Source organism: Lissotriton vulgaris, chromosome 2_1 (assembly GCF_964263255.1).
Source record: "Lissotriton vulgaris chromosome 2_1, aLisVul1.2, whole genome shotgun sequence".
NCBI lineage: Eukaryota > Metazoa > Chordata > Amphibia > Caudata > Salamandridae > Lissotriton > Lissotriton vulgaris.
In genome coordinates, this window is record NC_141687.1 from 17,502,405 (window position 1) to 17,525,238 (window position 22,834).

The 22,834-nt window shown below is 51.8% G+C and overlaps 1 protein-coding gene across 1 annotated transcript in view; it reads right to left on the reverse strand.

The window, feature by feature from the left end:
- Positions 1 to 21,498: 21,498 nt before the first annotated feature.
- SLC4A3 (solute carrier family 4 member 3) overlaps positions 21,499 to 22,834 on the reverse strand; it is a 475,170-nt gene continuing 473,834 nt past the window's right edge. The window contains exon 23 of the mRNA XM_086958435.1: positions 21,499 to 21,621. Within this exon, the coding sequence (XP_086814561.1) occupies positions 21,544 to 21,621 (78 nt within the window). The 3' untranslated portion in view covers positions 21,499 to 21,543. The remainder of the gene's footprint in view (positions 21,622 to 22,834) is intronic.

Consider the following 22,834-nt stretch of genomic DNA (forward strand, 5'->3'; position numbering starts at 1 on the left):
CTTCCAACCCAGACAAGATGTCCTCATACTCCCTATAGTGCCCCAATTCTTTGCCCCCTCCCCCATTTGGTAGAGTATTCCTGGGAGCAACATATGCTGGTGGGTAGAAGTAAGCTAGGGGTAGTGGTTGGATTAAACTATCTGGATCTACTTGGGTCCAGTTGCAGATGTATTCTACAGCCCTTCAATCCCTGAAATTAATAACTATACAATCCCCCACCACATTTTTTGGCCGTATCCCCACCCAATCCACTCTTCTAGCAAACAAGATTTCTGCACATACATAGTTCGGCAATGGCCGGTTAGTGTTAAGCCAATGAATGCACTTATTCTTAAGCTCCATGTACGTCTCCCTTTTGTCCTGATTCAATGAAGGAACCCCCGCCAGAACCACCACATAGGGGGTTGATTCAGGTGGGAGACCTATTCTTGGTAGGCTAGTAGTGGGTTGAACAGGGGGAAGATTACTCATTACTAGCTTTTGAGTTACAGGACTTTTCCACTTGCCGAGTCCTACCACTCTGCAGTGCATGGTTAGCCTTTACTAGATTATTGCTAAGTGTTAGACGGACCGGGAGGGTCGGCCGAGTTTACGGGGAGAGGTCTCCAGGGAGAGCCGTCTCCAACGACTGTACAGATAAGTAACTTCCCCCCCACAGACGGACACCACACAAGATTGAAGGTTAACGAGACTTTATATGCAATTCTCAGGTTACGTTGATATAATACAAGGAGGTCTGGACTCAGGGGTCCCCTCGGTTCTGATCTCTAGTTGAGGAAAAGGGTAGCGGGACAGTCTTAGTTACCAATGAGTTCAATAGCTCTCAATCCTCGAGCTCGGCGTGTTTGCTGATCGGGCCGTGGAGGAGCCAAGCAGGTCCCGAGATGGATGAAAGATGGTCGACGGGCCGTGGAGAAGCCAAGCAGGTCCCGATATGGATGAAGGGTGGTCGACGGGCCGTGGAGAAGCCAAGCAGGTCCCGATGCAGATGACGGTTACAACGGTCCGCGGCCTCGCCAGCAGATCCGGACGACGGTGAAGGATGAAGGTTACGACGGCTGTGGCAGCGCCAACAGGCAGGAGGATGGTGCACAGGACAGAGCTACGGCAGCGCCAGTAGTCCGTCCAGGATGAGTTCTTCTTTCGTCTCTCGACTCCAAGATACAACTGCCTTCCTGTTCTGGAGCTGCCACAGTTATAGGGCTGGCGTGCTTTGATGTCCGGACCCTCGCACTTGGAGGTCGGGAGGTCCGGGATGAGGGAGTCCAGACACCCAGCAGGGGGGTGGAGCCAGCGCCCGGGGATGCGATGGGCGAGCGGCACTGGCCGGGGGAGAACCATCGACACCTCTTTCTCCCATTGACTGGCCAAGTAGCTCGCTCACCTCCTGGGTGGAGGGTGGTGCCGGAATGTCTGAGGCCGGGCTAGGCCCAGGGTTGAGGTCGATCGGGGGCCAGGCGGCCTCGTGGCGAAGTGTCCAAGATGGCGGCCCTGGCTGGGCGCATGGGTCGGCAGTGGATCGGACCCACGAGGTTATCATGCTCGAGGGCAGGTGTCCCTGAGGGGACGTAGGACGTGCAATGGTGGTGTGTGGTGCTTGTGTGACTGGCTCGGGCTTGGTCGAGCCGGGGGAGAGCGGCCCGTCATGTGGCCTGTCCAACATGCGTCCCCCCCAGCTGAAGGCGGGGAGAGTTACCCATCCTCTTGGGGACTCTCTTCGTCGAGGCGGAAAAACCGGGACAGGCCATCCGCGTTGGCGTGGTCGGACCCAGGCCGGTGTTCAACGGTAAAGTCCATACCTTGCAAGGAGATGGACCAGCGTAGCAGTTTTGGGTTTTCCCCCCGCATATGCATCAACCATTGCAGGGGTCGGTGGTCAGTCTGCACCCGAAAGTGGGTGCCAAAAAGGTAGGGTCGGAGCTTCTTGAGGGCCCATACCACAGCGAAGGCTTCCCTCTCTATGGTGCTCCAGCGTTGCTCCCGTGGTAGGAGTCTCCGGCTGATGAAGGCCACCGGTTGATCAAGGCCTTCGGTGTTCACCTGGGACAGGACCGCCCCAATGCCCTGGTCGGAGGCGTCCGTCTGGACGACGAACTCCCGGCTGTAGTCTGGGGCCTGGAGCACCGGAGCGGAACACATGGCGGCCTTTAGCTGTTCGAAGGCCGCTTGACACTCTGGGGTCCAGTTCACCTTCTTGGGCTGATTTTTTGACGTGAGTTCGGTGAGAGGCCCCACGATGGTACCATAGTCTTTCACGAACCTTCGGTAGTAGCCCGTGAGGCCCAGGAAGGCTCGCACCTCAGTTTGAGTGATAGGGGGTTGCCAGTTCTGGATGGCGGCAATTTTCAGTTGTAGAGGGGCCACTAGACCGCTTCCCACCTGGTGTCCGAGGTAGGTCACTGACCCTTGTCCAATTTGACATTTGCTGGCCTTGATCGTGAGGCCAGCTCGCTGAAGGGCTTGCAACACTGCTTGGAGGTGGTGGAGGTGCTCGGTCCAGTGGTGGCTGTACACAGCGATGTCGTCCAGGTAGGCGGCGCTGAACTCTTCGAGCCCCGCCAGGACCTGATTGACGAGCCGTTGGAAAGTCGCTGGGGCATTTTTCATGCCGAAGGGCATGACCGTGAAATGATAGTGGCCATCGGGGGTGGAGAAGGCAGAACGTTCTTGTGCTCGGGGTGTGAGGCCGATCTGCCAATAGCCGGCCGTTAGATCGAAGATGCTGAGGTAGCGGGCAGCGCCCATTCGGTCGACCAGTTCATCTGCCCGGGGGATGGGGTGTGCGTCCGTTCTGGTGACTTCGTTCAGGCCCCGGTAGTCGACACAGAACCGGAGTTCGGGCGTGGTTCCGGGGGCGGCTGCTTTGGGGACCAGTACGACCGGGCTGGCCCATGGACTGTCGGAGGGCTCGATGACCCTGAGCGTGAGCATCTTAGTTACTTCCGCCTGGATGCAGGCCCGTACCCGATCAGGTACGCGGTAGGCCCGGTGGCGGATAGGAGGGCTGTCTCCGGTGTCCACATCGTGCACACACCAGGAAGTGACACCTGGGGTGAGGGAGAACAGGCTGGCAAATCGTGATAGGAGGGCTTGGCACTCTTGGCGTTGTTCCTGGGTGAGGGTCTCCGAGAGTCGGACCCCCTCCACGGAGCCGTCTTGCTCCTGGGTCCGCAAGAGGTCAGGGAGAGGCTCGGAGTCGTCTTCAACCCCGTTGTCTGTGGCCATCAAGAGGCTGAGTTCTGTTCGGGCAAAGTGGGGTTTCAGTCTGTTGGTGTGGAGGACTCGGAGCGGATTCCGGGCGGACTCCATATCGATCAGATAGGTGGCAGGACCCTTGCGCTCGATTACCTTGAAGGGTCCCGTCCATTTGTCTTGGAGAGCGCACGGTTCTGTGGGGGACATTACCCAGACCTGTTGCCCCGGCTCGAATTCAATAGATGAGGCGTTCTGGTCATACCATTTCTTCATGTCCTCTTGACTGGCCTCTAGGTTGGCTTTTGCTAGGTCTCTGAACCGCTGGGACTGGTTGCGGAGGGTGAGGAGGTACCGGAAGACATCTGGAGGACTCTTGGCCGGAGGCATCTCCCAGCCTTCTTTGATCAGGCTGAGTGGCCCCCGTACTGGGTGCCCATAGAGCAGCTCGAATGGGCTGAAGCCTAGGGACTTCTGGGGGACCTCCCGGTAGGCGAAGAGGAGGCACGGCAGCAGCACGTCCCACTGGCGACGGAGGGGTTCTTCCAATCCCCCGATCATCCCTTTTAGTGTGCGATTGAACCGCTCAACAAGTCCGTTTCCTTGGGGGTGATAGGGGGTCGTGAAGCGGTAGGTGACCCCACACTGTTGCCAGAGGGACTTCATATATTTGGAAATAAAGTTCGTGCCTCTGTCACTGACGACTTCTCGGGGGAACCCCACACGGGAGAAGATCCCCATCAGGGCCCTGCCGACCACTGGGGCTGTGACGGTCCGGAGAGGAATAGCCTCAGGGTAGCGGGTGGCGTGGTCCACTAGTACTAGGATGAAGCGATGGCCTTGTCTTGTACGTGGGTCTAGGGGTCCCACAATGTCTATTCCGACCCTCTCAAATGGGGTCGTGACTACGGGAAAGGGTTGCAGGGGGGCCTTTAATTTGCGGCCGCTCTTCCCACTGGCTTGGCACGTGGGGCAAGATCGGCAATGCTGGTGCACATCGTTTCTCATTTTTGGCCAGAAGAAGTGGGTCACTAGGCGGCTGTAGGTTTTATCTTGTCCCAGGTGCCCTGCCAGGGGGACATCGTGGGCCAGATTTAGCAGGAAGTCTCTAAAGCGGAGTGGCACCACTAGTACTCGGTTGGACCCCAGCTCGGCGATTCGTTGCTCGCTGTACAATAGGTCATTGTCCCAGTAGACCCAATGAGTTCCGGAGGTATCCCCTGCGCTTTGGGCGAGCGCTTGTTGTCGGAGTCCCTCAAGGGAGGGACAGGTCTTCTGCTCCTGACGAAATTGTTCTTGTGTGGGCCCCCCTTCTTGAGCCCACTGGTCAAGATTAGCAAGGTCGGAAGGTTGAGCAGGTTCGAGGGGGATGCCCTGGTCGGGGGTCTCGGCGGGGGCGACCGGAGGCGGAGGCGCCGGCCATTCTGGTTCTTCCGGGTGATGGTTGGCACGGGCGGCCATGGACCGGGTGGTGACGCACGCCCAGTCTGGGACGCCCAACATCCCCAAGTGTTCTTTTCGCTCCACGGCTGCCCACGGGGAGCTTTCCAGGTCATTTCCGAGGAGGCAGTCCACGGGGGCGTCGTCTCGGACCGTTACTTTCAACATGCCGGAGACCCCTCCCCACTCAAAGGGGACGCAGGTCATCCGACACAGACTCTCCGAGTTGTCGGCTGATCGCACAGGGCAGAGAATGTTCGGTAGATATTGTTCTGGGGTCACCAGATGACAGCGGACGGCTGTCACACTGGCCCCGGTGTCTCGAAGGGCTTCGGCCCGTTGTCCATTGATGCTCACCCACTGGCTGTACTTCTGGGTGTTAGCGGGTAGGGGGACCCGCGGGACCATGTCTCTTCCCCCTAAGCACGCGAGAGTCATGGCGGCTGGCTCCCACTCTTGATACTCTTGCTCGTCTGTTTCTTGTTCCTCGGAGATCTGTTCTTCCCCTAGTGCCGCGGCGGCCACCTGGCGGGGTCTTGGACTCTGATACTGCGGGCAGCTTGGGTCGTTTGCATAGTGGCCGACTCGTTGGCATCGGTGACATGTAACATTGGCTCTGTATCCCGGTCGCGCCGGGGTGCTGCCCCGGTTGGCCGGGGGGGTGGTGCTGGTAGTGGGGGCGGCCGGAGTGTTGTCTCTTCCTCGTCCTTGGCCCCCTCCTCCTCCTCTGGGTCGGGGGTGACCATTGTTGTTCCTGTTCTGCTCGTAGGACCCATTCCGGCCCACTCGGGTGATCTCCCACCGGTCAGCTTCAGCTGCGAGCTGCCGGGGATCGGTTAACTTGCTGTCGAGGAGGTGTTGGCGTAGTTCAATGAAGCAATTGTTGGACAGATGCTCCCATACCATCAGATTGAACAACTGCTCGTAGGTCGTGACGTTGTTCCCTCTGATCCAGCCTTCGAAGGCTCGGCTAAAGTACGTTACATAGTCCACCCAAGTTGTACCTGGAATGCGTGTGCAGTCTCGGAACCTCTGACGGTACATCTCGGGCGTGAGGCCATAGCGAGTGAGGAGGGCCGCTTTCATATGGTCGTAGGAGGTCATCTGGTGGTCTGGGAGCTGTAACAGAGTATCGCGGCCCTCATTGAGGAATTTGCCCCATAGGCCGGCTCCCCAGTCGGCTCTATCGATCCGGTGCGCAGTCATCGCGATTTCATATGCCTTAAACCATTGCTGGATGTCGTCTTCTCGAAAATATTCTCGGACCACATCTTTGGGGATGTGCACTTTTTTGTCCGTGGTCCCTGGGGTGGACGGTCTGTCGGGCACCCCTAACTCTTTATTCTGTTTGCGCAGGTTGATTTCGGCTAGGTTCCGCTCATGCTCGTACGTTAGTCTTTTTTCCTCGAGCTCCCTTTGCCTCTGTTTCTCCTCTCTTTCTTCTCGGAGGCGAAGGTGCTCTAAGTTTATTTTTTGCTCGGCCAATTTGAGTTCTATGTCCATCTTGAGTCGGGCCATTTCGAGTTCGTGTAGTCGGGCTTTTTCTCTTTCTTGGATCTCGTCTTGCGAGAGACCCGTTCTTTGCTCTTCAGGGGCCGTGTTGGTCTTTTTCGCGGTGCTTTGCTCAGGGGCTTCGACATCCCCGGTCTCTGCCCAAGATTCTAGGGCATGCTTAAAATCGTCCTTGGTACTTAGTCCGGTGGTAGCGATACCTAGTTCGATGCAGAACTGCTTTAGTTCACGATGGCTGTATTCCTCTAGTTTTTCCATTTGGAACTTCTCAGTTGATCCGCTCTCTTTAGTCGACATTGTTGTTCGTTGTGGGGTGAGCTACTCTCTGTACGTTATGCGGTGATTCGGATCGCGCCGCTGGCCACCAATGTTAGACGGACCGGGAGGGTCGGCCGAGTTTACGGGGAGAGGTCTCCAGGGAGAGCCGTCTCCAACGACTGTACAGATAAGTAACTTCCCCCCCACAGACGGACACCACACAAGATTGAAGGTTAACGAGACTTTATATGCAATTCTCAGGTTACGTTGATATAATACAAGGAGGTCTGGACTCAGGGGTCCCCTCGGTTCTGATCTCTAGTTGAGGAAAAGGGTAGCGGGACAGTCTTAGTTACCAATGAGTTCAATAGCTCTCAATCCTCGAGCTCGGCGTGTTTGCTGATCGGGCCGTGGAGGAGCCAAGCAGGTCCCGAGATGGATGAAAGATGGTCGACGGGCCGTGGAGAAGCCAAGCAGGTCCCGATATGGATGAAGGGTGGTCGACGGGCCGTGGAGAAGCCAAGCAGGTCCCGATGCAGATGACGGTTACAACGGTCCGCGGCCTCGCCAGCAGATCCGGACGACGGTGAAGGATGAAGGTTACGACGGCTGTGGCAGCGCCAACAGGCAGGAGGATGGTGCACAGGACAGAGCTACGGCAGCGCCAGTAGTCCGTCCAGGATGAGTTCTTCTTTCGTCTCTCGACTCCAAGATACAACTGCCTTCCTGTTCTGGAGCTGCCACAGTTATAGGGCTGGCGTGCTTTGATGTCCGGACCCTCGCACTTGGAGGTCGGGAGGTCCGGGATGAGGGAGTCCAGACACCCAGCAGGGGGGTGGAGCCAGCGCCCGGGGATGCGATGGGCGAGCGGCACTGGCCGGGGGAGAACCATCGACACCTCTTTCTCCCATTGACTGGCCAAGTAGCTCGCTCACCTCCTGGGTGGAGGGTGGTGCCGGAATGTCTGAGGCCGGGCTAGGCCCAGGGTTGAGGTCGATCGGGGGCCAGGCGGCCTCGTGGCGAAGTGTCCAAGATGGCGGCCCTGGCTGGGCGCATGGGTCGGCAGTGGATCGGACCCACGAGGTTATCATGCTCGAGGGCAGGTGTCCCTGAGGGGACGTAGGACGTGCAATGGTGGTGTGTGGTGCTTGTGTGACTGGCTCGGGCTTGGTCGAGCCGGGGGAGAGCGGCCCGTCATGTGGCCTGTCCAACACTAAGGTAGGTGGAAGATAACACGTGAGGTCCAGCAGGAACAGGACCAACAACTATATGAGTTCTTTTTGAAGGTGCTGTAAGATCAACCACTGCATTTTGTTTATTTTGCCCGGGCATGGGCGTCTGAACACTAATTGCCCCATTGGCCCTGTTTCTTCTATCATATATTGGGAGACACGTTTTTAAAAAAATGTGTTCAAACTTAGTCCAGAAGATCGGACCCAGCTCGGCAGGTACTCCATCCCCCAGGCATGATGATAAATTGTCCCCTTCATCAATGGATTGAGATGTAACAGAATTGTGGGGAGGTGTTGAAGTTGGGTTCTCATTAGCCGAAATGGTTTTCATGATTTTTGCTTTCCTCCCTTTCAATTGTGCTTGGGTCCCATTCCGCTTCCTTTCCGACGTCAGGCCTAGCGTTGGTTGGGATGTCCCCACTTTGGAACTATTAGCTGATCGGGTCTTTAAGCTGGGTGAGAGTGGTCTTCCCAGAGTATTATTGGTGCTAGAGGTAGGTCTTATATCCAGCAAAACGTCGGCATTTGCCGAGGAGCTTGCCGAACACACAGCAGGTTGGACCAGCTGGTTTCCCTCACCCTCATCTTGAAAGTATGCCTTTCTTATATTTTTATTTCCTCAAAACAGATTGTGAACTGCTCTCACGTGGTCGAATCACTCCTGATTTGTATTTTTGCAATTAATAGTGCATTAAATGTGGGTTTCGGCCGGCTCCATGGCGTGGCGTCCTCCGTAGTAACATACGTGAGAGCAGTTCACCATCTGTGTTGAGAAAATAAAAATATAAGAAAGGAATACTGGAATACTGTGGAGAAGTGTGGCTCACTGGTTAGAGCAGGCAGACCCTGAAGCAGAGGTCAGACCCGGGACCAGGGTTCAATTCCGGACGCGGCAGGGTCTTGAGCTCAAATGTCCATGGACTCGATAATTCTCGCTTCGGTGCCTGACCTAATCTTGGGTTCACACTCTGCAACTCTGGGCATTAAGCTTGCTTAATCTCCACAACGGCCCCCCGCGGCGGGATGCCTGGCTTTCACCTTGGGGATGCCCTGTAGGGGCTATCTCACAGGGAAAAGCCAGGACGGGTTCCCAAGGCAAGCGCGGAGATACCCCTTCGGGGGTCGATTCTGGTGCTATATAAGAACCATAATAATAATAATAATAATAAGATATTTATGATCAAGCCGAATCTGATAGAGGAGATACTGAAATTGACATATGACAATGTTATAACACAAGTTCTTTTTTCTGCCCTGAAGAAGTCCGTGAAGGACGAAATGAGTTGGCTACGGCTACAGTCTGTTACTGAAGAATGACTAAAGGATGAACTTCAAACAACAGTACTGATTCGGTTATTAATGATTTATATTTGTACTTAATAATTATGGTTATTTTTGAATAATTGTGACAAAACTAGTGTGCTGGACTAATTTGTGTCAAATCCCAGAGCAGACGTGAAAAGAAATTTTTTTTGTCTCCTCCTTTTTTCCTCTCTCCATGTGTGCTGCATTCTGAAGCACACATAGAAAGAGGAGAATGCCTCTCTTGATTGTTTTTGTGCAAGGAGGCGTCCCTTCTTGTACAAAAACAATCCTGCCTGCAATGGAGGGACCCTTGCAACAAGGTGCACGGGGGATTGCATTGGCACCAGCCTGCTGAAATGGCGCCAGCACAGAGGGAAAGGATAGGAATTAAGTATGGGCGAATTTTGCGAATTCGCGATTCGCAAATTTGTGGATTTGCGAATTCGCGATCCGCAAAATTTGTGAATTTGTGCGAATTTGCGGGGTTTTTTTCCCCCGTGTTCGCGGGGCAAATTGCGTGTTTGCGGGGCGCTTTGCGTGTTCGCGGGGTTTTTTTTTGTGCGAGACCGCTCGTTTTTGTGCCCTTCTGCCCTCTGCCCTACTCGTTTTGTGCCCTTCTGCCCTCTGCCCCACTCGTTTTTGTGCCATTCTGCCCTCTGCCCCACTCGTTGTTGTGCCCTTCTGCCCTCTGCCCCACTTGTTGTTGTGCCCTTCTGCCCTCTGCCCCACTCGTTGTTGTGCCCTTCTGCCCTCTGCCACATTCATTGTTGTGCCCTTCTGCCCTCTGCCCCTCTCCTGTTTTATTTTAGAATGGCCCCGGCAAGCTGCCAGTGCCATTCTAAAATAGTTACTAAGTTAGCTTCATCAGGAAGCACTAATAGATCAAATGAAGCAGGTGCTCGAATTCAGTTAAACTCGAGCACCTGCTTCTATGAGTGCTTCCTGTTGAAGCTAACTTAGTAACTATTTTAGAATGGCGCAGGCAGCTTGCCGGCACCATTCTAAAAAAGTTACAAGCTTGAAGCTTGAACTTTTGCCCCCCGGATCCGTTCCGCTCGCGGATTCGCGGATTTTCGGCAAATCCGCGGGAATTTGCGGATTGCGAATTTACCGAAAATCTGCAAAATCCACGAGTTAGAACGGATTTTGCGCCCATGCTTAATAGGAATGCACTGTATTTCATAAATACTGTTCATTCCTGCCCTTTCACATTATATCTAGTCTGATGCCTGAGGCTAATTCTAAGGTAAGGAATATACAGCTGGACGTCTCTATCAGATACATGGGGCAGTGCCACTTGGAGATTAGTGACCAGGCTTTATTTGAGCTGGCAGTGAGGTTGTAAGACCCTTGCAGTCCTGAAAAATGCATAAAACTTTATGTGGTTGTTTGGCGAGGATCCACCAAAATGCTAGTTAGCTGTAGTGCCACGCCTGCTCTTCGAGCGTCACATATTCATTGCCTTGTGCCAAACCAAGCTTCTCAGGAGAGCATCTTTCCTACAAGCTGCCTGCTGTATTTCCTGCCCTTGATGTCAGAATCACTCAGACCAGGGTGAGGGGGGACCTGCCGGGGGTACCTGCTGACACATCTGGCAACTAATACCTGAGGCCAATCTTGTCACATGATCCCAAATACATTGAATTAAGAGTTCAAGTGGACAGATTTAATGCACAAAATTCAACAATTACATGTGTTTTAGTCCAAGAACTTCTTATTCTTCTAAATAAAGAGGCATTTCTACCACTCTTTGTCAGCTCCAACCACAGCTGTAAACCTCATTGTCTGTGGAGGTAACCTGATGCCCAGTTATTGGTATCTTGCCTTATCTTACCATGATGGCCCCCTAATTGGTGTCTACCCTTACCTTACCATGAAAGTCCCACACCACCTGCAGTCTAGCCTTACTAAGATTGCCCCCTACTAATGGTGTTAGTTAGCCTTCCCCGTTTAGCCGTACCTGAGTGTGATTGCTTTTGGTGTCTAGCCTTACCTTCCCATGATCGCCACCTGCTGGTGGAGTTTAGCCACACCTTACCATGATTGCCCCCTGTTGGTGATGTCTAGCCACACCGTACCATGGTTGCTTCCTTCTGTTGTTGTCTAGCCTTACGTTACCATGATCGCCCCCTGCTGGTGGAGTTTAGCCACACCTTACCATGATTGCCCCCTGTTGGTAGGGTCTAGCCACACCTTACCATGATTGCTTCCTTTTGTTGTTATCTATCTTTACCGTACCATGATTGCCCCCTGCTGGTGGTGTTTATCCTCACATCACTGAGATTTTTAGAATTCCGAAACAATTCCTCGGTGCGGGTCAAGGGAAGGCAAATCATTAAATTCAAACATTTCTCTCTCTTTTCAATAAAGGTTGGCATATTTTGGGAAATTTAAACAGCACATTTATTTGGTACTCTAAAAAAATAAATACTGAGCAATGCTATAATGATTCTTTCAAAAGGTCAATTACAGTGATAAAAATATCAAAATTCAGGGGTGTTAATCAGGAAATGTATGAAAAGCTACACCTTCAAAACATAAAACTCATTGCACACAGTGATCTGGAAATCATCTTTGCTGTAGGCAGTGGGTGAGGGATCCAACAGGTGCCCACACAGGGACCACCAACCGGCTGCAAGCGATCCTTGGCAGAGATGCTACCCCTCACCTTAGCTGCCGGGCCCCTGTCCGAGCACCTGAAGAGCCAAGACCTTATGCCAAAATCGGCATGACTCCACCCTTGGCAGGTGAGCTCCCAGTGCAACTAGATGAGTAGACGTAAGGTACAAATGGTAGGTCCCGTATGCTGCCGGAAGAGGTGTTGTAAGCTACAGAAGGATGGGCACAACATGTTGGCCTCTGGAAGAGCTTGACCTCTCATAGCGATGGACTCCATGTCCTGGTCAGTGGGTCCTCCTCAGGCAGTGGCTAAGGCAGCAAACAAGTGTGTACATGATGACGTACAGAAGATTGGCACACCTGGTACTTGGGGTGAGAAGACAAGCTCCCAGAAAGGACAGCAGGTGCTACTGTGTGCAAATATCTGAGGCACAGGCCTTGTTCCCACACCCTCCTTGGAGAAGACCCTAAGAAGGTTTTATTCATTCTTGCAAACCTGGTGTAAACACTTTGGGCTTGAATAATCTGTCAGCGCAAATGTCCTTCATGGTTGCCACCCCTACTAGTGAGAGACATGTACCACCTACACCAGTATTTAAATATGCAAAAAGTGCAAATCAAGCATGTGAGGTGCTCGTGTTTCTTCCCACCTTTAAAAATGATTCAAGTAGAGGGAGCAGGCACCACTTACTGGGTGCTTAAAGCTATGACTGAGATTGCCTCTGGTGTTACCACGGAAACCTGGGTGCAACCAGGACTGGATCCAAGTGGGGACCAGGACATGGAAGTAACAGTGGCCCTGACAACTCCTGACAATGTCTAAATCCAGAGCAGAGGTTCTTGTCTGGCAAGCCTCTTCTGGTGACACAGATTGTGGAAAGCATCAGTTCAATAAACCCAACTGGCCATTGGAAAACCTGACTCGCCACTGGCCACAGAGGCAATATTGGAAGCCGCGGCACGGTTCTGCTCCATGGTCAATCTCTGGGTGAACATCGGAATCTGCTGGTGATCAATGGCTTTGGAAGCAGGTCCATGAGAAGAAACAATCAGGAAAAAGATTTATACACACAAGAGGCAGATAATGTGCCATCAAGACCCCAGAGTCCATCATTCCCATTGAATGGATAAATCTCTATGTGTATTGCCTCACCTAGAAAGAGTGGGAATGTGGCGAAGGTGGAGGCTCGCATGAGTCAAAATGTCTTGTATAAACCTGGAGGCGAGCCCACCAGCACACACCGCAGGTGATGCACGCCCTTCCAAAGGGCTCAGGGAAAGGCGTAGAATCCCACGACAAGAATAACTTTTGGGGTAATAGCAACATAATCAACAGGTGCCAGAGGAGACAACTTCCGACAGATGTTCGAAGGTGATAAACACATACTCCATTGGAACGGGGAGGAGACCACAATGTCTCACAGATGTCAGAAGGTGATAACCCCATACTGATGGGACTTAAAGGAGACAACAACTTCTGACAAATGCCTGAAGTTGATAACAATGTACTCTCGGAGAGTTGGAGGAGAAAATAAGTCTTCAAAGGTGTCCGAAGGTGATAAGAACATACTAGGTGGGTGCCAGAGGAGACAACAACATCTGGCAGGCAACAAAACACCCAATGGGCGAAGGGAGGCGAAGATCCATTACAAATTGCTTTTTGTAGAAGATGAAATAGGTTTCAAGTCAACTTTGGAGAAAACTCTAGGTCTGATGAAGATCTGTAGAAGATGACAGCACATCCAACGGGTCTTGTTGAAAGAAGTCCCACAACATTCCAAATCAATTTACAGGGATTTGGCCCCTTGTCCAATCAGTCTCGAAGGAGAAGATGCCATAGTTTATTTTTATAAGAGAGTCTACTGTCCTCCTCTTCCACCTTGGTAGAAGAACCAGCCAGCCAGTTCCAGATGGTGTCTCCTACATTCAGTCACTGATGTGTGTTTTGTAATCATCTGATGAACTGATCTGTAATGCCATTCATTGTAGGTATTTCTGAGGAACAGTTCCTGTTGTTGTCAGCTGCTATTTGAATTGTATCAATAGAATTACTTTTGTGTTTCCTTTGACATTTCCAATTCACTTTTCACACACTGGTCAGGGCAGACAGCACATGTGTGTACCCCCAGCTCGATGCTACATTATCTTTGGCGGTCCCTACGTGTCTCAAGGTGAGTGCCACATCTGGGGATGGGCAGGCAGTGTTTGTGTACCCCTGGCTCGATGTTACATCATGTTTGCTGGACCCTATGGTCTAAAGGCGAGTGTTACATCATTGGGGTGGGGGCAGGGCAAACCGCACTTGTGTACCCCTAGCTCGATGTTAAATCATCTTTGGTGGACCCTACGAGCCTGCTTCACAGAAGTAACTTAAGACAGAATCCTAAACTTACAACCTTTGGTATTCACAGAAGGAGTTTGTCTTAAGTCTGTCTTAAGTCTGTCTTAAGTTTGTCTTGAGTCTGTCTTGAGTCTGTCTTGAGTCTTTCTTAAGTCTGTCTTAAGTCTGTCTTAAGTCTGTCTTAAGTTTGTCTTGAGTCTGTCTTGAGTCTGTCTTGAGTCTTTCTTAAGTCTGTCTTAAGTCTGTCTTAAGTTTGTCTTAAGTTTGTCAAAAGTAAGTCAAACTTAAGACAAAATCCTAACTTTACTACTAATAAATGCCTTCTGTTAATACCAAAAGTAGTAAGCTTAGGATTTTGTCTTAAGTTAGTTCTGTGAATCGGCCCCTACGTGTCTCATCTGGGGAAGCGCAGGATGTGCTTGTGTACCCCTACCTCGATGTTACATCATGTTTGGTGGAGACTATGGTCTAAGGCGAGTGTCATATCTGGGGGAGAGGCAGGAAGACTGCACTTTTGTAGCCCTACCTCGATCTTACAATCATGTTTGGAGGAGCCTACGGTCTCAAGTGAGTGTCACATCATTGGGAGGGGGTGCAGGGGGGGGGGGGGGTGCAGCCTCCTCCAGGACACACTAGGCTCTACGCTGAACACTGATACGCAGCAAACTAGATTTTCTGGTGAATCCCCACAGGATCCATCAGGCACTCATGGGAGTCAGTGAAGAGCCCCCCATGTCCAGTGGACGTTGGGAGGAGATGGTGCCACGGCCAAAGAGCGCAGGGGGAGGGCAGCTGCAGTGATGGGTCACAGACTGAGAGTGTACCCCTCCAGTGACTGCAGGGGGCCAGGGCACTGCTTCCAAAGAGCCTCTGGGTGAAACAGTCACATTTCCTCTGGGTCTCAGCAGAAGCACTCCCACTCAAGAGGCATCTTCGGAAAAAGGAAATGATGGGGAAGACCCTTCACAGAGGACGCTCCCTCCAGGTGGAAGCGACATCGGGATAGTGCATCTTTTGTGTCTGTTGCATATATTTATCTATCTCTATCTTTGTGCCTGTCTCATCTACATGGTCCTATTGCTGTTGGTGTGTCTGCTTAGGGTGCTTCAGGTGCATATGACTGTCTCTGTAGATGTGACTGTCTCGTGTGTATGTGACTGCCTCGTGTGTATGTGACTGCCTCGTGTGTATGTGACTCTATCGGTTGGTGTGAGTGCTTCAGGTGGATGAGCTGATCTCTGTCATTGTGGCAGTCTCATGTGTACACGCCTATCTCTGTTGGCGTGGCTGTCTCGTGTATGTGCATGAGTCTATCCCTGTCGTTGTGGTAGGCTCATGTGTACGTGCCTATCTCTGTAGGTGTGGCTGTCTCGTGTGTGTATATGCATGAGTGTATCTCTGTAGGTGTGGCTGTCTCGTGTGTATATGTGTATATGACTCTATCAGTGTGACTATTTCCTGTGTGTATGTGACTATCTTGTGTGTGTATATGGTTGTCTGTGTTGGCGTGCTTGCCTTAGGTGTATACGACTGTCTCTCTCAGTGTAACTGTCTTGTGTGTATATGACTGTCTCATGTGACTGTCTCTGTCAGTGTGACTGTCTCATGTGTATATGCCTGTCTCTGTTGGTGTCCGTGTCTTGTGTTTATATGACTGTAAAACATTGCTTTGACTGTCTCTTGTGTGATTATGACTGTCTCTGTTTATATGCCTGCGTTAAGCGTACATAACTATCTTTGTGACTGTTTCAGGAGCATGTGCCTGTCTCTGTGACTGTCTCAAGTGTACATGCCTATTTGTGGGTGTGAATGTCTCTCGTGTGTATATGACTCTCTCAGTTGGTGTGCCTAACTTAGGTGCATATGACTGTCTCAGTCGGTGTGACTGTCTCTGTCGGTGTGCCTGCCTCAGGTGCATGTGACTCTCTCTGTTGGGTGCATATGACTGTCTCAGTCGGTGTGACTGTCTCTGTCGGTGTGCCTCACTTGGGTGCATGTGGCTGTCTCCGTCAGTGTGCCTGTCTCAGGTGCATGTGACTGTCTACGTCAGTGTGCCTGCCTCAGGTGCATGTGACTGTCTCCGTCAGTGTGCCTGCCTCAGGTGCATGTGACTGTCTCTGTCGGTGTGCCTGCCTCAGGTGCATGTGACTGTCTCTGTCGGTGTGCCTGCCTCAGGTGCATGTGACTGTCTCTGTCGGTGTGCCTGCCTCAGGTGTACGTGACTGTCTCTGTCGGTGTGCCTGCCTCAGGTGCATGTGGCTGTCTCTGTCAGTGTGCCTGCCACAGGTGTCTATGCTGTGTACGTATGTGAGAGTCAAAGGCTGGTCTTCAGCTTCTCGTGGACCTCAAGTATTGAGGAGGAGGCTCTGAGGTGTTGAGGGGGGTCGTTCAATGTCTTGAGTGCGATGTAGGAGAATAAGCGACCTCCAGTTTTGCTTTTGCATCTGTGGGGAATGGGTGCGAGTGAGAGTCAAGTAGAGCGTTGGTGCCTGTGTTTTTGTGAAGGTGTCTCTGTCTGTTCAGTTCTTCTGGTCCTGTGTTGTGTAGGGCTTTGTATGTGTGCGTGAGAAGTTTGAATTGACTGCACGTGTGAATGGGGAGCCAGTAAAGCTTCGCGAGGTGCGATATGATGTGGGTGCAGCAAGGGACGTCAGGTATGAGTCGTGCGGCAGTGTTTTGGAAGGTCTGGAGTCTGTGTAGGAGTTGTTTGCAGATTCTGTTCTATAGCAACTATTTGAAGGTCTTTCCCGGCGTGCATAGGATGTGGAAGCGGGAGGTGCGCGCTGCGTGCACTTGAGCCATCATGTTGAGCTTGTCCTCTTGGAAGATCCCTAGATTTCTTGCGTGGTCTGTGAATATGACTGTCTCTGTCGGTGTGCCTGCCTCAGGTGCATATGACTGTCTCTGTCGGTGTGCCTGCCTCAGGTGCATATGACTGTCTCCGTCGGTGTGCCTGCCTCAGGTGCACATGACTGTCTCCGTTGGTGTGCCTGCCTCAGGTGCCTGTGACTGTCTCCGTCGGTGTGCCTGCCTCAGGTGCATATGACTGTCTCCGTCGGTGTGCCTGCCTCAGGTGCACGTGACTGTCTCCGTTGGTGTGCCTGCCTCAGGTGCCTGTGACTGTCTCCGTCGGTGTGCCTGCCTCAGGTGCATATGACTGTCTCCGTCGGTGTGCCTGCCTCAGGTGCACGTGACTGTCTCTGTCGGTGTGCCTGCCTCAGGTGCACGTGACTGTCTCTGTCGGTGTGCCTGCCTCAGGTGCATATGACTGTCTCTGTCGGTGTGCCTGCCTCAGGTGCATATGACTGTCTCTGTCGGTGTGCCTGCCTCAGGTGCATATGACTGTCTCTGTCGGTGTGCCTGCCTCAGGTGCACGTGACTGTCTCTGTCGGTGTGCCTGCCTCAGGTGCATGTGACTGTCTCTGTTGGTGTGCCTGCCTCAGGTGCATGTGACTGTCTCCGTCGGTGTGCCTGCCTCAGGTGCCCGTGACTGTCTCCGTCGGTGTGCCTGCCTTAGGTGCATATGACTGTCTCCGTCGGTGTGCCTGCCTCAGGTGCATATGACTGTCTCTGTCAGTGTGCCTGCCTCAGGTGCATATGACTGTCTCTGTCGGTGTGCCTGCCTCAGGTGCATGTGACTGTCTTCGTCGGTGTGCCTGCCTCAGGTGCCCGTGACTGTCTCCGTCGGTGTGCCTGCCTTAGGTGCATATGACTGTCTCTGTCGATGTGCCTGCCTCAGGTGCATATGACTGTCTCTGTCGGTGTGCCTGCCTCAGGTGCATATGACTGTCTCTGTCGGTGTGCCTGCCTTAGGCGCATATGACTGTCTCTGTTGCTGTGCCTGCCTCAGGTGCATATGACTGTCTCTGTCGGTGTGCCTGCCTCAGGTGCCTGTGACTGTCTCCGTCGGTGTGCCTGCCTCAGGTGCATATGACTGTCTCTGTCGTTGTGCCTGCCTCAGGTGCATGTGACTGTCTCCGTCGGTGTGCCTGCCTCAGGTGCATATGAATGTCTCTGTCGGTGTGCCTGCCTTAGGTGCATATGACTGTCTCCATCAGTGTGCCTGCCTCAGGTGCATATGACTGTGTCTATCAGTGTGCTTGCCTCAGGTGCATATGACTGTCTCTGTTGCTGTGCCTGCCTCAGGTGCATATGACTGTCTCTGTCGGTGTGCCTGCCTCAGGTGCATATGACTGTGTCTGTCGATGTGCCTGCCTCAGGTGCATATGACTGTCTCTGTACCTGCCTCTGGTGTACATGACTGTCTCTGTTGCTGTACATGCCTCAGGTGTACATGACTGTCTGTCACTATGACTGTCTCTGTCACTATGACTGTCTCTGTTGCTATGATTGTCTTGTGTTTGTGTTTGACTGTCTCTATTAGTGTGCCTGCTTCATGTTTATAGGCCTCTGTCTGTCGATGTGCCTGCCTCAGGTGTATATGACTGTCTGTCACTATGACTGTGTCTGTCACTATGACTGTCTCTGTTGCTCTGACTGCCTCGTGTGTGTGCATGACTGCCTCTATTAGTGTGCCTCCTTCAAATGTTTATGAGTGCATCTGTCAGTGTGCCTGCCTCAGGTGTATATGACTGTCTCTGTCGCTATAACTGCCTCGTGTGTCTGAATGACTGTCTCCATTAGTGTGCCTGCTTCAAGTGTATATGACTGTGTCTGTTCGTGTGCCTGCATCAGGTGCATATGACTGTCTCTGTTGCTATGAATGTCTTGTGTGTGTGTGTGTATGACTGTCTCTATTGGTGTGCCTGCTTCATGTGTATATGACTGTGCCTGTCTGTGTGCCTGCCTCAGGTGCATATCACTGTCTCTGTCGGTGTACCTACCTCTGGTGAAAACGACTGTCTCTGTTGCTGTGCTTGTCTCAGGTGTATATGACTGTCTTTGTCACTGTGACTGTCTGGGTCTCTATGACTGTCTTGTGGGTGTGTATGACTGTCTCTATTAGTGTGCCTGCTTCAGGTTTATATGCCTGTGTCTGTCGGTGTGCCTGCCTCAGGTGTATATGATTGTCTCTGTTGCTATGACTGTCTTGTGTGTCTGAATGACTGTCTCTATTAGTGTGCCTTCTTCAATTGTATATGACTGTGTCTGTTCGTGTGCCTGCATCAGGTGCATATGACTGTCTCTATTGCTGTGCATGCCTCAGGTGCATATGACTGTCTCTGTTCGTGTGCCTGCATCAGGTGCATATGACTGTCTCTGTTGCTGTGCATGACTCAGGTGTATATGACTGTCTCTGTTGCTATGACTGTCTCATGTGTCTGAAGGACTGTCTCTATTAGTGTGCCTGCTTCAAGTGTATATGACGGTGTGTCTGCCTCTGGTGTATATGGCTGTCCCTGTTGGTGTGACTGTCTTGTTTGGATATGAGTGTCTCTGTTGATGTGACTGTCTCATTTGTGTATATGACTGGCTCTATCAATGTGACTGTCTTGCTTGTGTATACGATTGTCTTTGTTAGTGTGCCTGCCTCAGATATATATGAATGTCTCAGTCAGCGTGTCTGCCTCAAGTATATTTGACTGTCTATATCGATGTAACTGTCTTGTGTTTGCATACAACTGTTTCTGTTGGTGTGATTGTCTCATTTGTATACAACTGTCTCTGAGACTGTCTTGTGTGTTTATATGCCTGACTCTGTTGGTGTGACTTTCTCGCTTTTATATGACAGTCTTGGTCGGTATGACTGTCTTGTGTGTGTATGAGAAAGTCTGGGTCGGTGTGACTGTCTTGTGTGTGTCTGTGGCAGTCTCAGTCGATATGACAGTTTCGAGTGTGTATATGACATTCTCGGTCGATGTGACAGTCTCGTGTGTGTATATGCCTATCTCTGTCGATGTGACTCTCCTGTTTGTATATGATTGTGTCTGTCGGTGTAACTGTCTCGTCTGTGCATATGACAGTCTCGGTCGGTGTGACTGTCTTGTGTGTGTATGAGACTGTTTCTGTTGATGTGATTGTCTCATTTGTATACAACTGTTTCTGTCGAAGTGACTGTCTTGTGTGTGTATATGACTGCCTCTATTGGTGTGACTATCTGGTTTGTATATGGCAGTCTCTGTCGAAGAGACTGTCGCATGTGTATGTGACAGTCTCTGTTGATGTGACTGTCTTGTTTGTATATGACATTCTCGGTTGGTGTAACTGTCTTGTGTGTGTCTGAGATAGTCTCTGTGGGTGTGACTGTGTTGTGTGTGTATATGCCTATCTCTGTGGGTGTGACTGTCTTGTTTTTATATGACAGTCTAAGTCGTGTGACTGTATTCTGTGTGTATGCAACTGTTTTTGGTGTGATTGTCTTGTTTATAGATGGCAGTCTATGTCGATGTGACTGTCTCGTGTGTGTATATGCCTATCTCTGTTGGTGTGACAGTCTTGTTTCTGTGTGAAACAGTCACTGTTAGTGTGACTGTCTCATGTGTGTATAAGCTGACCCTGAGTGCTGGACTCCGCTCTATTTTCGGAGATTTCCGCACTCCGCGTTACGCAGAGTTCAGAAAACTCTGCTCTGCATAGCAGAGCTGAGTTTTTTCCCTCACTCCAGTCCGTCAACGTCAAGTTGGCGACCATGGGCGAAGAAAATCAACCTCCTGGCGAGATTTTCCCTCGTTCGCGATCGTCAACATAAAGTTGGCGAACGTGGAAAATGAACATCCTGCGAGATTTCTCAACGCAGGGGTGAGAGGTTTCTCATTAAGAGTGGTTGCATATGCTCGCGACCGTTCGCTTTGAGGAACTGCCCGTTTCACGTTGAGAAAGCTTCAGCTCGAATAAAAGTCTACTCGAGCGGCAGAAAAGGAAAGAAGGGCCTGCTTGCGATGTGCCAGCGACCGTTCACAATGATTGCCCTGTGCGGACAACCATCAGGCACTGTTCAATCACCATGAACGGCATTTTTCTATGGAACTCCGCAGCTTGCGGAGCTCCACGTAGTGCGACAGAGTTTTTTTGCCACTTCGCGGAGTTCGGAATAGTACAATTCTGCGAACTATGCCCAGGGTTAGTATATGCATATCTGTGTCGGTGTGACTGTCTTGCGTTTTTGAGAGACAGTCTCTGTCGTTGTGACCGTCTTGTGTGTATATGCCTATCTCTGTTGGTGTAACTGTCTTGTGTGTGTCTGAGACAGTCTCTGTAGGTGTGACTGTCTTTTGTGTGGATATGCCTATCTCTGTTGGTGTACTCGCAGTCACACACACCATTTCAAGCGCCTTGTGCCTGCTGCACTCTGCCTCGCAGCACTCATAGATCCACACACCTGTCTGCACTGTCAGCTGAGTGTACTAAGCGCCTACACGGGTATTGCAAACCTGGAAGAGTCCATCAGTACTGGAGCCTGACAGTACTGGATCCCTCAAAGCACTGGTCATGTGTGTCCGTCTATCTGTACCTATGTACATGTTCCTTTGCTACAGAAGGCTGTGTGTCAGTATTGTGTGGTGTCTGTGGTATGTCTGTGGCGCCATCTGCCCGTTCCATATGTGTTGATTCTTGACAGAAGGTTCTGAATATAATGTACTGTACATGGCCTTTGACCCTGTCTGTCCATACATGTGCACATGTTCACGTGTCCAGGCGACGCACACGTGTACTCAGCGGTGAAGGGACTCCCTGCTTCGGCCTCACACCGGCATGTGCAGCTCATTGTACTCATCTCGTCCGTCTTCATCAAAGTTTGGGGCAACGTCTTCTGAGTCCAGCTGGAGAGAGAAGAGAGGGGAGTCATGACACTGAGCAGCACTAAACACCACAGTGGCATGCTACGTGACTGGCTACTTGTCTAGGGTGCGCTCCCACAGCGTGCATACTCAACTCTACGACACTCCACTCTGCACCACTCCACCGCACACCACCCCACTCCACTCTACACCATTCACCACAGCGTCACTGCACTCAACTCTACACCACTCCATGCTACGCCACCCCACTCCACTCTACACCGTTCACTACAGCGTCACTGCACTCTACTCTTCACCACTCCATGCTACGCCACCCCACTCCACTCTACACCATTCACCACAGCGTCACTGCACTCGACTCTACACCACTCCATGCTATGCCACCCCACTCCACTCTACACCATTCACCACTGCGTCATGCACTCGACTCTACACCACTCCATGCTATGCCTCTCCACAGCACTCACCGCTGCGTCATGCACTCTACTCTGCACTACTCAACACTACGCCACTCCACACCACTAACCACTTCATCACTGTACTCTACTCTGCACCACCCCACACTATGCCACTCCTCTCCACACCGCTAACCACTTTGTCACTGTACTCTACTCTGCACCACCCCACACTATGCCACTCCTCTCCACACCACTAACCACTTCGTTACTGTACTCTACTCTGCACCACTCCACACTACGCCACTCCACACCACTAACCAATTCATCACTGTACTCTACTCTGAACCACCCCACACTATGCCACTCCTCTCCACTCCACTAACCACGTTATCACTATACTCTACTCTGCACCACCCCACACTATGCCACTCCTCTCCACGCCACTAACCACTTTGTCACTGTACTCTACTCTGCACCACCCCACACTAAGTCACTCCACTCCCCACCAGTCATCACTGTGTCACTGCACTCTACTCTGCACCACTCCAAACTACGCCACTCCACACCACTAACCACTCCATCACTGTACTCTACTCTGCACCACTCCACACTATGCCACTCCTCTCCACACCACTAACCACTTTGTCACTGTACTCTACTCTGCATCACTCCACACAACACCACTCCTCTCCACACTACTAACCACTTTGTCACTGTACTCTACTCTGCACCACCCCACACTATGCCACTCCTCTCCACAACACTAACCACTTTGTCACTGTACTCTACTCTGCACCACTCCACACTACGCCACTCCACACCACTAATCACTTCAT